Genomic DNA, 16,465 nt, shown 5'->3' on the forward strand with positions numbered 1-16,465 from the left:
ACATCGATAGAAAACTTTTCTTGATATATATTAAGAGAATGACAGGGTATTATATTGGAATTTAAAAAGATAAATTTTACCATAACGTTGTATTTTTATTGATAATACGACTGAGGGGATTATTAATGGAATAATTTCATCAATAATACTCTTAATGATATTTTTTTTTTGCAACAAACATCCATCTCCTCCCCCAATCTTAACACAATTCAATATTTTACAACAAATCCGGCCACTACAACACTTAGTTTGTCAGCATCCAGGTTATGATTTAAATTTTATTAAGCATTCTCCACTTTAAGTAAGCAAATCTATCTTTTTTTTTATTTGAACTCAATTTTAAAATGTTAATTTTTTTTGTGCATATTTTTTTGTATCATATAAATTTATTGTATGGATTATGATTTGTACATGTCAGGGTTTATTTTAGATTTTGTAAAATTGATGAAATAAATAATGACTTATTTAACAAGTTCGTTTTATATTTTGTTAATTTTATTGCAAAGTTTAGATTTGTGGTAAATGTGTAGAAATTTGAATTTATATTGATAATTGATAATGAATTATAAGTACTATTAAAATAGATTGAATAAGTTTGAGCTAAATCAATATTTTTGTAAATTATTTAGTTAACGTAGTTAATTAATATATGTTGTCATCATTATTTTATATAGGTTAGATATAAGTAATGAATGATTGATCATTGATGTATAGAGATACACCTCAAATGTTACGGATGATGAATTATTGTAAAGGAGTTCAGGGTTTTATTAATTACGCACTATCTAATCCGAGAAATATTAGTGGAAGGGGTATTAGATATCCATACAAGAGGTGTAAAAATAAAAAGTTTTTCGATCCAGATGTTGCAACGATGCATCTTTTATAAAAAGAGTTCAACAAGAAATACCCGTATTGGTATGTACACGGAGAATCATATGTTCCTCACATTACCATAGTAGAAAAAATGATTGGGTCAACTTCTAGTTCTAGCAACGTTCATGAAGTTGTAGATAAAACTAACAATTCTTATAGGAATATGGTTATGGATACGATGAGAATGAATTAGGATCATGTTGGTTAATGTCCAATTGTAGATGAAAAACCTAATGTAGACGCAACCATTTTTTTTTATCTTTTGAAAGATTCTGATGAATCATTATAGGATGGTTGCACAAATCACAGTAGATTATCGGTCACTGCACAAGTGTTCAACATTAAGTTAGATCACAAGTTGAATGAGACCGGTTATGACAACATTGTCAAATGGGCGAGAAGCATTTTACCTGAAGGGAACATGCTGAAAGAGAAATTCTATGCTACAAAGTCCATGATGAAACCCTTCGGTCTAGGATACCAGAAAACTGACATGTGTCCAAACTTCTGCATGTACTATCTTAAAAATACTGAGTTGACCGAGTGCAGAACATGTGAGCATTCTCGTTATAAACCCATGACTGACAGGGAAAAGTCTCTTGTTGCATATAAAAAATTTAGATACTTCTCAATTACACCAAAACTGCATAGGTTATTCATAACATCAATCACATAATACGATGGGTGAAGTGATGATGCACCTTTCTGATGGTGAAGCCTGAAAACACTTTAATAGTGTGCATCCTCATTTTTCAGTGAAGACAAGGAACGTGTGTCTTGGATTATGTATAGACAAATTCAATCCATTCAGGTCATTTATTGCTTCTAATTCTTGTTGGTCGTTGATACTCATGATATACAACTTGCCAATATGGATGTGTATAAGACTGGAGTTCATATTTTTATCTATGGTCATACCCAGTTCTAATAGTCCAGGTCAGAATATAGATGTTTGTTTTCGACCATTGATTAATGAGTTGAAGTAGTTGTGGTCATCTAAGGCTTTGATTTATGATGTATCGAGGAAACATAATTTTCTGTTGAAGGCAACTTTGATGAGGGAATATCAATGATTTTCCAGGTTATAAAGTGGTTTTTGATTGGAGCACGCAGGAAAAATTAGCATGTTTATGCTGTATAGAAAATAAAAAGGCATTTACGCTAACAAATGGTGGTAAATCATCTTTTTTTTACTACCATCAGCGGTTCTTGCCAATGGATACAAGTTCAGAAAGAACATAGAGGACTTATTTGTTGGTAGAGTTAAAAGGGATGTTGCACCGCCACTTCTTTTAGGTGAAGAATTGTATAACGTGGTGTTGGAGTTCGATGACATTGTGTTTGATTTTCAATCCAGTAAGCAGAAGTTTCCTGATTTTGGTTTGACCTACAATTAGGTAAAACAAAGTATTTTCTAGGAGCTTTCTTATTGGAAGACCAATCTCCTTCGCCATAACCTTAATATCATGCACATAGAAAAGAACGTGTTTGAAATATTTTCAACACAGTTATGGATGTGAAGGGGAAGACAAAGGACGGCATCAAGGCTAGAATGTATATAACTTTGTTTTGTCAATGTAAAGATATAGAGTTGATTTATGTTGGGTCACGGGTTACAAAGCCCAAAGCCAGTTTCGCCTTAAATAAGAATGCACAGTTATTTGTCTATCAATAGCTTAAAAGTCTGTGTTTTTTTATGGACATGCCTCAAACATATCAAATTTAGTAAATTTAGAGGATTGCATATTGTATGTAATAAAGAGAAAAGTAAAAAAACAAGGCATACATTGAGGCTTTGATATGCGAGACCTATATTGTTGAAGAAATCTCAACATTTATCTCGTACTATTTTGAGTCTCAGGTTAGAATAAAAATCAAGGTGTTCCAAGGCATGATGATGGTAGGGAAGTGTCTTTGAGTGGAAACTTGTCAATATTCTCTCATCCTAGGTGACCCGTACCAAAAAATATCGTGAGAGGAAGATATTTGTCAGAAATAGAATTCAAACAAGCATATGATTATGTGTTATTTAACTGTGATGAACCAAGACCTTTTATTTAGTAAGTATACTACTTAACATGTTATTTTTGAACAATTTATCTCTTATAATATCACAAACTGATACATTATTGAATTCCTCGCAAGCAACATCATCAATATTTTACTGTCGCAAAACTCATAGCTGACTAAATCTCAAATCTTTCGATTACAAGATGAATAATTTTCCATGTGGTTTAGAACATGTATAAGTACCGTTTAATTATTCCTATCTCTCGAGAAATTTAATTTCATTACACATTCTCGTTAATTGTTCATAGTTGTACTTTATGTAACAAGATTTATTAATCGAATGGGAATGCTAATGTTACTTTGTCTTTACTACGTCTGGGTCCTAAAAGAAAGGTGAAGTGTTACAACCGATATTTCTTGAATGGATATATATTTCATACTGAAGAATACGAGGATGACAGAAAGACATATAACTGTGAGGTTTGTGTTAAGGGATCGATTTCTATTTAATTTTAAGTTGACTACTATGAGAAGTTGGAAGAGATTATTGAATTGCAATATCATAGCGAGCAAACTAGAGTATTTTTAGTCAAATGCTATTGGTATGACACCACTGACAGAGAAATCATAGTAGATCCCCATCATGGTTTGGTCGAAATTAATCCAAAAGCTAGACTCCACAACAAGGAAATTTTTCCCAGCCTCTCCCTTTGTAAAATATTTAAAATTTTAATCTTTTTAAAATATTTCTTTTAATTTGGCCCCCCTTACTTTTTTCTTCTTGCTCCGCCTCTGTCCACAACGCCGATGATATCTTTGTTTTCACCAAGTAATGCCAACAAATTTATTACACATACAATCCTTCATTTAGAAATGATCATTTAAAAGCTGGTTGGTAATCCATAGTGAAAACCAAACCTAGTGGTCTTGTCGAGATTGTTCATAATGGCAACGATGAATTCACTATGGGAGATGATATCTTTCAACTTGGTGACTTGTTGATCCATATCAAGTTGGTCCATCTAATTACTTAAAAAAATTTAAATTTTTGCATCGCCGATAATATTTTTATTGATGTTGACATTGAGAAGTTGAATGACGTTTTGAGTTCCACTAGATATACACAAGTCGATGAAGATGACAACGATAAAATCAATATATAAGATTGCGATGAAGATGAAGACGAGTCAATTGACGGTCGAAGACAAACATCTATATTCCGACCTGGACTATTAGGATTTAGGACTGGGTATGACTGTGTTATTGTGCAATTTGTGCAGCTGTGAATTTAAGTATTTACAAGATAGATAGTTAGGGAATACATACACAATTTGTCACCAGACATTGTTTTACACCGATGGAAATACCGACAAACTATACATTACATGCTGATATATCGACGGAATGTGTCCATTGGTATATTCTAGAGACTACGGGAATTGTGCCCCTTCACCCTGACATTGTTTACGATGTTCATTACATACGAGTATACCGATGAAATGTGTCTGTCGGTATATTCCAGAGACCATGAGAACTATTCATTTCTCAATGCGGTGATAATTAATGATTTTTGGATTGTTCACTTTTTTTACCGACGAAATGAAAAGCCGTTGGTAATATTTGGAGGGGCTTTCTGAAAATTTTTGTGCAAGTTGAAAATTTTCATTTGACTTTATAGACAAAATCACCAAAAAAAATATTAAAAATATGTATATTTAATTTTTCATCTGTAATTCTGTTGGTAAAAAACACTTAGATACCAAGACCATTAAATCTCAATTTGACTTTAGAAATGGAATCACTAATGGAAATATTAAAAATATTAATATTTAATATCTCGTCGGTAAAAACTAAAATCAAAGACCTAAATCATGACAGATCGAGGCTTTATCTTCTTCTCTCACACACCAGTTTCTCTTTCTTTCTCTTCTATTCTCCCTCTCCTTCTCATCCAAGATCAAACATTCTCTTCTTTTCTCATCCTAAGGTATATTGTCTTTCTTAACTTTTCTTCTTATTTCTTCTTATTATTTTCTTTTTAATTAAAAGTTGAAATAAAACACGCCATTAAGGTAATGATTTTCATTAATTTTTCTTCTTTTTTGTGTTTTTTTTTGCATTATTTATGTTTTTTTGTCATTATGTTTTCTCAATTTTGTGTTCTTAATAATTTTATGAATTAATAAATGACATGAATTTTAGTTTTCTTGAAATAATTTTTGCATTATTTTGTTGAATTTTAGTTTTTTTTTTAATTTTTTTTTTCAATTTCAATTTAATGTTTAGGAATAATTTTAATTATTATTTTGTATTTATTCCATTTAGAATAATTTTTTGAAAATTTAGGATTAAAAATATTATCACTTAGAAATAATTATGTTGAATTTTAGTTGTTATTATAATAATTTTTCCATTATTCTTTTGAATTTTGAGTTGTTTGTTTTTCAATTTTGTTTTTTCAATTTCAATTAAATGTGTAGGATTAATTTTAATTATTATTTTTCATTTTCATAAATTTAGAATATTTTTTTGTAAATTTATGATTAAGAATATTATCATGTAGAAAATGAATTTCAACAAAATTAAATTATGCTAAATTGTTAGAAGAAATTGAATAAAATCATCTGGTTTGTGGCATATGTGTTGTGTATTTGTAGACTTCAAAATCTTGTGTAGCCTCCCGTATAAGGGAGATGCTGCCAAATGTTTTTAGAAAATAGGAATCATTTAATTTGTTTTATCGATTAATTTATGTAGATGACTAGTGAAAAATCTATTGCCCGTTGCGAGGATAGGATTGCTGCTAGTTCTTTTAGCAGCGATGTTGACGACCATGAGTCGTTAGGTGCTGACCGAGAATAGACATATGAGGCATAGATATTGACTCATGACGCGGGCTTGTCGAGTGCGATGATGCAACGTTGAGGGGGTCCCTTTACAGTAGGATCCATTTACCTGCAAGTACGAGTGCGATGACGTGGGCTCTTCAACCTTTCAATGTAATTTGTTTTGCTTTCACAACGACATGTTTAATAATTTTTGAAAACATAATATCATTTAACGAATGCAATTTCATGTTTACAAACATTGAGGCTGCTAGAACAATAACATCAACCTTTAAATCATCAATAAAAATCTTATAATTTCAACAGAGCCAGGTTTTCAAATATCCTAAATGGAAACTGCAGGTCGATGCATGGATTTCACTGTTTAATGTTAGTATTAACTGAAATATTTTTTTATGTTAATTTATGTTAATTTGGACCGTTTATTTAAATTACTGAAATTTTCCTTTCATAATTTTTTACTTAAATGGAAAAATTGAATGGGAGAGAGCTTATGATAATGCTGCGAGGAGGGTTTGGGAGAATCATGCTGCAATTAGTTAAGATCGAACTCAGGATAGTTTTTTTTATTCCAAATATTAAAATTTTATTTTTCATTTGCTAACAAATAATTAATTTATACCATATAGGTTGCGTGATTTTTTGTACGAGGCACAAAAGAAAGCAAAAAAATATGTGAAAGAAAGAGAGGTTCCATGCTAGAATGACGTGGCGGTTTGGATTTCAGATTGTCGTACGTCTCAGAGGCTGTATGGGTAGAATACATTTAGCACATGACATCCACATGTTTCACTTGATGGTCACAGTCCGGTACGGATAACCAGAATTGGCGTGCTCTGTTCTGTTCATTTCGCATACGAAGCAGATGGTAGTATTTTTTTATTACATCCATTTTTTATTAGTTTTTTTTATAAATATATTTAAATGACAACATTTTTTTATTATAGGTTGCGGTTCTTGAACACGAGTCAAGCTCAATGGAGCTTTTTGTTGAAACACATGTGTGGAGCTATAACCACCAAAAATGGGTGCAATAGTTCATTGATAGCCGAGCTCAGTACTTTGTGGTATGGTTGTTTTCAATCACTTTTTTTTATGTTACTATTTCCTTGAATTTGATGAATTTATTTTTTGTTTTCAAGATACATATAACAACCGGTTGAAGGAGAAATACATGGACAATCCTTCGACCCTTCTGGATATCGATCTAGATTTGTGGTTGAAGACATGATTGTCTTATGGGCTCGATACAAATCAGGTGTACAAACTCTCTAACTCTACAACCAAGAACTTGCGGACGACTCGTAGTGCTTCGACGGTTGGATGCCCGCAATTGATTCCGAGTGTTCAAACTTTAGAGTTCACGGGGATGTTAGACCAACAGGTATAGGATTAGACAACTCATCTTAATGGTAAATATGAACGACTCATTGCTAATTATGAAGAACTCCGCCGGTTGGTAATGGAGATGAGATCACAAATGGATGGTTTATGTGCACCCTCTAATTGGCCCCACGGTCCCAACAACGACCAACCTCTTCCTCCTCCTCCAGCATCGCCTTTATTTTAGATTTATTGTATTGGAACATATGAATGTTTAAATATGTAATAAATATTTGATTTTTACACTAATTTATTTTAAATTTATAAAATAAATTTATTTTAATTATTTTTCTACTTTTGTTCAATATATTTTTTAAAATATATTTTTTAAAAATATTACCGACGGCGCAACTCCATTAGTATATTACAGAGAGTTGGAAAAGAATTACTGCAAATATCACTACTACTGTTAACGTACCAATGGAATTACAGATGATATTCTGTCGGTAATATGCTATATTTATCAATAGAATAAAGCGGATATTTTTTTTTCAGGCGTGCTTTATCTATCTGTAAATCCATCAGTATATTCATTACTGACGAACTTAATGATAGTGTATAAATTACTGATCAGAGTTTTTTCAACGAAGTGTTTTTGTCCATGAGTCTAATTGTAACATACGTACGGACAGATACCAATAGAAACTTTCATTGATAAAATTGTTAAATCTAGTATTGTGTAACAAATCTTCTGGATTCCTGGTTGAATAAGAACACACCAATTATCCGTTATTTTCTCATGAGCAACTTGGTTTTTATTGCAGACAGAACTTGAATTTCCCAGGGACTTGTGAGGTACAATCTTGTGCACTTTATCAGCGCAAGCCAGTGCTTCATAATCCTCGTCTGGAAATCCATGCATACTCGTCAGTCCAACTCTTTGTAAGAAGAATAATGGCAGTCACGTAGTAGAAGGTACATATTTTAATATTGTTACTAGATATGTGCAAGCACTGCACAGTCTGCACCACAGGCTGGCCAAACATTTTCCAATGCTAAAAAATAAAATATTTAGATGATGATAATACGAGAGAATTCAGATTAAATTAAATAAAAATACAACTTGAGATATGAAAATGAAAAAACCTGTAAAAAAAATAAAAATAAAATTATAAAATTTAAGTTTTAATAACTTAATATTAAAGATGAAAAAAAAACATAAAAAATAGAACGTCAAATACTCAAGAGATAACTTGGCGAATCAACAACTTGCGATATGAGATTGATATAAAAAAAATATATTAAAAGGATGACCTAGCAAAAAATCAAAGCTCAATAAAAAAAACATAAATAAAAACCGTGAGCTAACCCAAGTTAACTTTACCAACCTATTTTTAGAATAAATAAATAAAAAAAAAGTTAAAAAATAACAAAACTCAAGGGATAATAATTTATTGTAAAATAATAAAAAATAATCACAAAAAAAAAATTAACTTAACCTGAGTTAATTTAACTAATCCGCCACACACAACATGATATCAGGATAAAAAAAAGCCCATCATGAAAAAACCTAAGCTAAATAAAATAAAATATTATAAACAAAATTACAAGTTGACCCAAAGAACATAATTTGGAACTCAATTTTAAGAATGATTCAAAAATATATTTTTAATCAATCAAATCACTAAAAATCCACCGGAGTCAAATAAATTTAACCAAGTAATTTTCTTGTCCAATTTAACTACAAAGCTTGCCCGAATTAGGCTCCTGATCCGGGTTTCTATAATCAATATACCAAACTAGGTTTAACAACTATAATAGCAGATATCATGTTATCCTTGATGCCAGACCCTACTTTCACCATTAGGAGGATAACACAGACCTCAAATAGTGTTGTACTTCGCTGTTTTGCGGATGAAAATTACTTTAGCCATGACTAGACATTTACAAAGCAGCTTTGACATTAAAAAGCAACAATATAGATATATTTTACATGGTGAAATTAGCCCATTAAATTAACATAAATAGCAGGCAAAGACACCAGCCACAAATAAAATTATTTCGATTGTTTCATATAATTACACATCATCTATTAATTTATTTTTCTAAATTGATGATCTTGAGAAAGAATCGGTTTGTGGCATCCTGATATTGTTTGATTCTGTTAACAAATGAAATGAAGTTTAAGGATATGGAGAGAGGACAACATGCATGTCTTTGTCAGCATTCTTAAGCAGAGTTTGTGCTGGCACCACCTGCATAACGTGAAGATGCCAAAGCAGTTTGCAGATTTGCTACATAAACTGGAATTGAAGGGTTCCGAGATCATTGAAAATTCACGAGGGTTATGACAAAAGATGTCAGGTGCCTTTTTTGGATCAATGATGGAAATCTCGTCCATTACACTAGAAGAAGTGACCACAGTTTTTGTTGATCCAGACAATTGTAAGTTGAGCCCCAATGCATTAATAGAAACTTAGAGATTCACTTTACTATTCCAAAAATTCACGACCTGAAATTACATTTCCCAGAAAGTAAGAAGTTGGCTGAAAAAACTCAAACAGAAACTCTTACAACTCGATTTTACATGTGTTTGAGTTTGTTGTCAACCAGCAGCAGCATGTTATGCTGTGAGGACCACAAAAGTTGACTCAATGGATTATGCCATATTTGTTAAATTCGAAAGGGATTCAAACATGCAGCATTGACCTAAAACAAGGATAAAAACTTATAATTGGTGTTTAGGACATGATCACTGCAAGCTATGCTGGTATTCGCGTACCTTTATTTTCAGGTAAGTTTCACCATTAGAATTTTGCCAAGTAATTGCAGATGCAACAAGTGTAGAGAAATTTGTCTGTAGCTTAGCATCAAAAAGAGTTGCTCCACTCAACTCTATGAAGAACTTTGGCACCCAGTAGTTCGGAGTTCCATAGTGCTTTGACGAGTTGAAGGCAATTGCATCTAGAGCCCACCTTCATAGAATAGTTCCATTCAATGTCAGAGTACCCAGAAAAGAAAATGTTATTCCTTGACGTGCATGCTTGAATTAATTTTTGCAGAATTGAATGAGATTGGTACCTCCTATCATTGTAATTCACCAAAAGTGGTGCATAGCTTGCCATCTCCACAATATCGCTGCAATGGAGAAATAAAGCCCTCCTCGAATTTTCATGATGAGTATGAAAACACAAAAGGATACTTCAGCCATGACAAACCTGTTCTTTTCCAGCTCAGTGAGGAATCCAGCTTCAGTGAGTGCAGCTAAAAGACTTCCTGTGCACGCATCGTTTCCACTCACACATCCTCACTCACAAAAGCCTGAAAAATAGAAAATTCCATGACTAATCACATATTTTAGTCAGTAGTTGTCAAAAAGCATATCACACACCTCAGGACCAGTGCCAGATGTGCGATCAAACTGATGAGTCATAGAAAACAGGTTGCTGGATGATGTATAAATCTAGTTTAAAGAATAAAAGAGGATTACAATTGTGTTTTCTGCCCAATAAAAATATGCACAAGTACAATACTGCTAAACAGAAAGAAAACAAAGCTATTGTGACAGGATGTTTACATGAAAATCATGGGAATCAGCTGGGTGATCCAAAGAATAAGACTCATTACAGTTTGTGATTATTTTGATGTCAGGATAGGCACTTTTTATGGCATTGTAGAACTTGAGATAATTTCCAGGTAGAAAAAAAGCACATGAATTTGAGTTCTGAAATTGGTCTATCTTCCAGAATCTGGAGTGAAGAGTGACATTTGCAGACCTTAGACACTTTTTGTGAATAAAATCTTTGTCAAATATAACTCAATATAGAATCGAGATCAGGAGACCATATCATAGCAACTAATCTTTGAAATCTCAATAATGGATCATTTGACGAACACATCCAAGTTCCAAACTTGTAAAACCTAACTACCACAAGGACTCTTGGAAGATAAATGCAAATATGAGTAATGCTACATGAAAAAATGTCATATCACCTCAATAACATAGCATCTAAATAGAGGGTGAATACTTCAAATTAGAAGTACATGCTACTTTCCAAGGACTCAAAACTGATTCTTTCATCTAATGCAATAAACAGATTTGCATAGGCAAGTCGGAGTTTGTCATATCACCTCAATAACATAGCATCTAAATAGAGGGTGAATACTTCAAATTAGAAGTACATGCTGCTTTCCAAGGACTCAAAACTGATTCTTTCATCTAATGCAATAAACAGATTTGCATAGGCAAGTCAGAGTTTGTGTTCCATACATGACTAATTTTGCATATTCTTCTCTCATTTCTCCTTTTCCACCAGATGGGTCTTATCCTGCCTGCAGTAAAAGTAAAATGTTGTCAACATACCAGTCCCAAAATAGTAACAACTACATGAAACAAAAGCAAATGAATATTGTTAAAATTGCGACAGGAACAAACTGAGAAAAGGCAGGTAATATTTGCACCATCAACTAGCAGCACTGGGTACGGAAAATTTACATCACCTTGACAACATTCAGATTCGCCAAGCAACTTTTTCAAACCAAGATTGCCATGACATCATTAGACAACAGATCTCCCATCAAGGTTCTGGTGTGGGCATCTGCAGAGAATCCTCTATCAAACATTTCCTGCAAAAGTTGTTTTGCCCCTGATGCATCGTTGTTCCGGAGAAATCCTCGGACAATAACATTGTAGCACCAACCATCTGGTGGGCAGCCATCCCTTTCCATTTGTCTGAGAGCTGTGCATGCTTCATCTAGCAATCCTTCTCTGCAAAGTCCACTGATTATTGTAGTCCAAACCTGAACATTAGGCAGCAATCCTTTGACGTAGAGTTCCGAAAACAGCTCCCTTGCTTCTTCAAGCTTCCCAGATTTGCACATGGCATCAATTAAGATATTATAGATCACCAAATTAGGCTTCAAGTAACTATTTTGCATTTCTCGAAATAGTTCCAATGCCTCATCAATGTAACCTTGTTTGCTTAAGCCATCAAGCAAAATTGAGTAAGTTATTAGATCTGGGGAGCAGCCCTGGGCATGCATATCCTTGAAAAGATATTTTGCTTCCAAAATTCTCCCTACTTGACACAAGCCATTTATAAGAGTGTTGTAACTAGCAGTATTTGGAATTAAGCCTCGAAAACTTATTTCATCAAAAAGTTGTTTTGCCTCATCAATCCTCTGGGCCTTACAACATCCATTGATTAAGACGTTGTAACTAAAAGCATCAGGTATGCAGCCCTTGGTCATCATCGCATCAAATACCTTTCTAGCTTCAGAAACTCTGTTTTGCAGAAGATATCCATTCATCAACGAACTATACGTCACGGTATTAGGCTCCACACCCTTTTCAATCATTGTCTTGACTATTCCCTGAGCCTCTGAAATCTTGCCTTTTTTACAAAGTGTATCGACCAAAATGTTGAAGGTAATGACATCTGGCATGATGTTCAAACTCATCATTTCATTGACAAAAGCTGGAGCCTCTTCCTGATGGTCTGAGTTGCATAGGCCATGCATTAAGGAATTGTAAATGACAACATTTGGTTGAATCCCTTTACCCTTCATCGCAGAGAAGATATCGAAAGCCTCTTTCACTAGTCTATCCTTGCAAAGGCTATCAATAATCGTTATGTATGTCACAACATCTGGTTGGCAACCTTCATTGTCCATTTTCTTTAGCAGTTCAACAGCGACAGGGGTCTTTCCAATCTTACACAAACCTTTTATAACCGTCGTATAAGTATGTAGATTAGGTCGATATCCTCTTTCCACCATCTCATCAAAAAATTCCACAGCACGAGCAAATTTCCCCTCGATACAAAGGCCATTAATTAAAGTAGAAAAAACCACAACATTAGGTTCAAAACCAAGCTTAATGATCTTCCCAAAGACAGAGAACCCAAAATCGACACGTTGCAAGCGACAGTAGCAATTAATCAATATGCTAAAATGACATACGTTACGTTCGATCAGCAGCAATTCAATTTGTTTGGAAAAAGAAAGCACAGCCCCATATTGTTTGATTCTGACAAGAGCTGATAAAAAATCATTAAAATCGACAATACGAGGCAGGGGATGCATATGAACCATGTCATTGAAGCGACACAAGGCATCTTCAATATTAGTAAAAGAACACCCCTTTTGGCACTTTTGCCTACCACTACCACTGGAAGTATGAAGAAAGAAAGCCATACCCATTTCAGTTTGGCTTCTCTGAGAAGCAAGTCCAAAAAGGATTGAAGCTGAAGAAGAAGAAGAAATAGCCATTAAAACCCTTTGCCGCTTCATTGCCATCGCCATCATCTTCACCACTTGAAGTAGGGAGACTGAGGTGAACGGCTAAAACAGGGAAGAGAAGAAGGAAGGGGAGAAAAGGCTTAACCTAGGCTGAAACGGTAACGTTTCGCCTCAAATCTTTTCCTTCTTTTTTATCAAAAACTGTATTTTTTTTTTTTTTTTAATTCACTTGGGGTGTCCGGGCCAGTTTACGCGCACCACGACTATTCCCCACAGCCCACTGGACATCCTGCAAGCCCAGGAGCAGGTAAGGCACCGCGGGGATGACAGGCGTGTATATAGAGGGTCGAACCCGGGAAGGGGACGGAACAAGTCCACGATAGACCACAACAGTTAAACCCTCATGTGCTGGGTACACATGAGAGCTCGAACCAGGAAACTCAAGCAGTGCAAAGCCTGCCAAGCCCACTGAGCTACAAGCCCCCTGTGTTCAAAAACTGTATTTTGTTTGCCTTTGTTTGTGTCCTAAAACAGAACAAATGTGTTTAGTTCGAGAAAGAAAATAAGTTTAAAGTTTCGAAGTGAAGTCCTCTCAGGAGGTCACAGTACCATAAGAATTTTTTATCCTTCCTGCAGTATTATTATATATATATTATTTGTTTTAAAAGTTTTTAAAATTTTTAATATGGTGATATTAAAATAAATTTTAAAAAATAAAAAATATATTATTTTAAAAAATATTATCAAAATCCTGCTTGATCGACCTCCCCCCAGCAAAATGGCTTCTTATCATTAGGCGCAGCGTCGTCTGCAACAAGATAGGCTATTGCTGGTATGACTAGAGGAAAGCAACAGACGACCAAGGTAGCAACGCGGATCATTCCAGTGCAAAAGAACAGCAGCCATAATTCAGAAACTGCAAGTCTCTCTATTAACCTGCAGTTCACTCACAGGGGATACAAATTGAGCTTCTTTAGTTTGTAGTGACGCATTCTTCATGGCAGTTCAAGAATGTTTTTTAAATATTTTGAAACTTTTTAATTTTAAATTAATTTTTTTCTAGATTAATTTCCAATTAAAAACACTTTAAAAAATAATTTATTTCACCACACTGCCTAATAGAGCTGAAATGATGTTGATAGAGCATCCATTTCCACATAGTATTTTACCTATGCTCAATTTCATTTATGAGTGTATTTATCTTATGTTATTATAAATACTCTTAATTCATGTCACATTTTATTTATTCATTATAATTATATATCTTCTCGGCTTTCCCAAGCTTTTATTTTATTTTTACCAACTGATTTTGTTAATTCATCATATTATCTATTATATCATTATTGATTCATCAATATCAATTTCAATCCAAATATCTATGATGTTTATTATGACTTATCCATATAATTTAAAGAAAAAAAACTCGGTATGCTTTTGGTTCGTTTCTAATTTACACATGCTTTTCTTTCATTCTTCTATACCTTACACCCAATTTATCTCTTTCAATTATATCTTTCATTTAGAATATTTTTTACACTCATTTATTTTAATATTTCTTTTCAACTTAAATATTTCTCGTGTTTATTTTTGGCAAGTACTATTATTTTTCCAACTCAAATATTTCTCATGTCTATTTATATCAAGTTACAATATCTTTTCATCTTGGTAATTTTCTTATGCCTATTATGACATATTTAAATATTACATAATAAATTCTCCTATTACATATAATTCAGATATCACAAGTTACGTTTTGTTTTATCATTACAACCCATTCAAGTATCACATATTTGAATTTTACCATTACAATCCATTCAATTTTTCATATTATAATTTGCACCATTGCGTTCCATTTAAATTCCCACATTTTTTCTCTCTTCCTATAGGCATGGTTTGCATAATATTATTTTGTCCCGTGAGCATAATTTATTTATATTAATTCTCTACCTTATAGGCATTATTTTTGTAAAATTATTTGAGCCTCTATTTAAGCTATCGACTATAATACTCATCAATCATATTAGTCTTCGTCCAAATGACAAACTATATTTGTATCTATAGTCTACATCCAAACATCCAACTATAATACCATATCTTCCTATTGGTCTTCGCCCAATGGCATACCTTATCATTTTCATTTATCTCTGTCCAAAATATCAAACTCTACCATTTTTATTAGTTTTCATCCAAAATGGTAGACTTTATCAATCTCATTCGTAGTCATTCAAAATGACAGACTTTACCAATCTTACTAGTCGTTGTATGAAACAACAGGCTTTATTATTTTTATTAGTCTCTATTTGAAATGACATACTTTATTATTTTCATTAGTCTCCATCTGAAATACCAGACTTTATCACACATTATTGGGTCCACCATTGTGGTAAGAAAAAACACATGACCATTACTATCGTTGCAGTCAATCACAATCATAATATTCAATATCATCATTGAGGTCGTTCATAAACACAATATTTATTTTCACCAATGCAATCGTTCACAAACTCAATATTTAGGGAGTCCATGCTCTAAAGGAAGGTTGTAAACCATTACATGATGGGTAGGCTTTCTACCTGGTCTTAAAAGGTCTATGAAATGCCTAGTAACCACCTTGCGTGAAGGTAATATAGGTGTTTACAAGGAATGGTTGGGGCATAGTGTGACTGTCATTACCGAGTAAACACTCAGTTCATAGTTAGATGTTTCACAAATATGAACTGCGACTGAAAGTCATGAGGCAGACCGCTACTCCCCGCCTAACCTAGAATTGGGTCTACTCATGAAATCAAAATGCATGAGGGCATTAACCTATACCCGATGTTAAGTATGCATGAACAGGAAATAAAAATGTTAAAGCAGTGAAAATGCAAGCTAAAATTAAATAGACCAAAACAAATAGGCAAACAATCAAACAAGCAAAGTTTAGTCTAACTAGACAAGGTGTTTCCTAGTGGAGTCGCCATCTTATAGCAGGGTGCGCCGCGATGTTGAAGGGCGACGACGAGGTTTTTCGTGCCTCCTGAGAAGGTGTGTTGTTGGAAAAGGTTTTGAGTTTGGATTTAATCATAAAATTATTATTAATGTTCAAAAGTCGCCAACCTAGTATTATGGTTACTAGGAATTTATGGTCTGCGAGAGTCTGGGTAAGGGACTGGTTGTGCAAGGGGAAG

General features: G+C 33.5%; 1 protein-coding gene across 14 annotated transcripts; it reads right to left on the reverse strand.

Annotated features, from left to right (window-relative positions):
• Nucleotides 1–7,746: 7,746 nt before the first annotated feature.
• LOC18107488 (putative pentatricopeptide repeat-containing protein At1g12700, mitochondrial) lies at nt 7,747–13,899 on the reverse strand. Of its 14 annotated transcripts, XM_052449121.1 has the most exons (6): nt 11,556–13,772; nt 11,187–11,387; nt 10,447–11,048; nt 10,274–10,376; nt 10,137–10,193; nt 9,521–10,030 (listed from the first exon to the last, which is right to left on the reverse strand). In XM_052449121.1, the coding sequence occupies exon 1, from the start codon at nt 13,359–13,361 to the stop codon at nt 11,589–11,591; it is 1,773 nt and encodes a 590-aa protein (XP_052305081.1). In that variant the 5' UTR covers nt 13,362–13,772; the 3' UTR covers nt 9,521–10,030; nt 10,137–10,193; nt 10,274–10,376; nt 10,447–11,048; nt 11,187–11,387; nt 11,556–11,588. The 14 variants fall into 14 exon arrangements, with proteins under 14 accessions (XP_052305075.1, XP_052305081.1, XP_052305076.1 ...); XM_052449115.1 differs by lacking the exon at nt 10,447–11,048 and adding an exon at nt 7,747–7,961 and having other exon boundaries at nt 9,838–10,030; nt 10,137–10,376; nt 11,326–11,387; XM_052449116.1 differs by lacking the exon at nt 10,447–11,048 and adding an exon at nt 13,794–13,899 and having other exon boundaries at nt 10,137–10,376; nt 11,326–11,387; nt 11,556–13,496.
• Nucleotides 13,900–16,465: the final 2,566 nt, after the last annotated feature.

The sequence above is a fragment of the Populus trichocarpa genome, chromosome 18 (assembly GCF_000002775.5).
Source record: "Populus trichocarpa isolate Nisqually-1 chromosome 18, P.trichocarpa_v4.1, whole genome shotgun sequence".
Taxonomy (NCBI): Eukaryota; Viridiplantae; Streptophyta; class Magnoliopsida; order Malpighiales; family Salicaceae; genus Populus; species Populus trichocarpa.

Excerpts from the sequence above, each read along its gene's own strand:
- LOC18107488 (XM_052449115.1), bottom strand. The coding sequence starts at position 13,361 with ATGATGGCGATGGCAATGAAGCGGCAAAGGGTTTTAATGGCTATTTCT.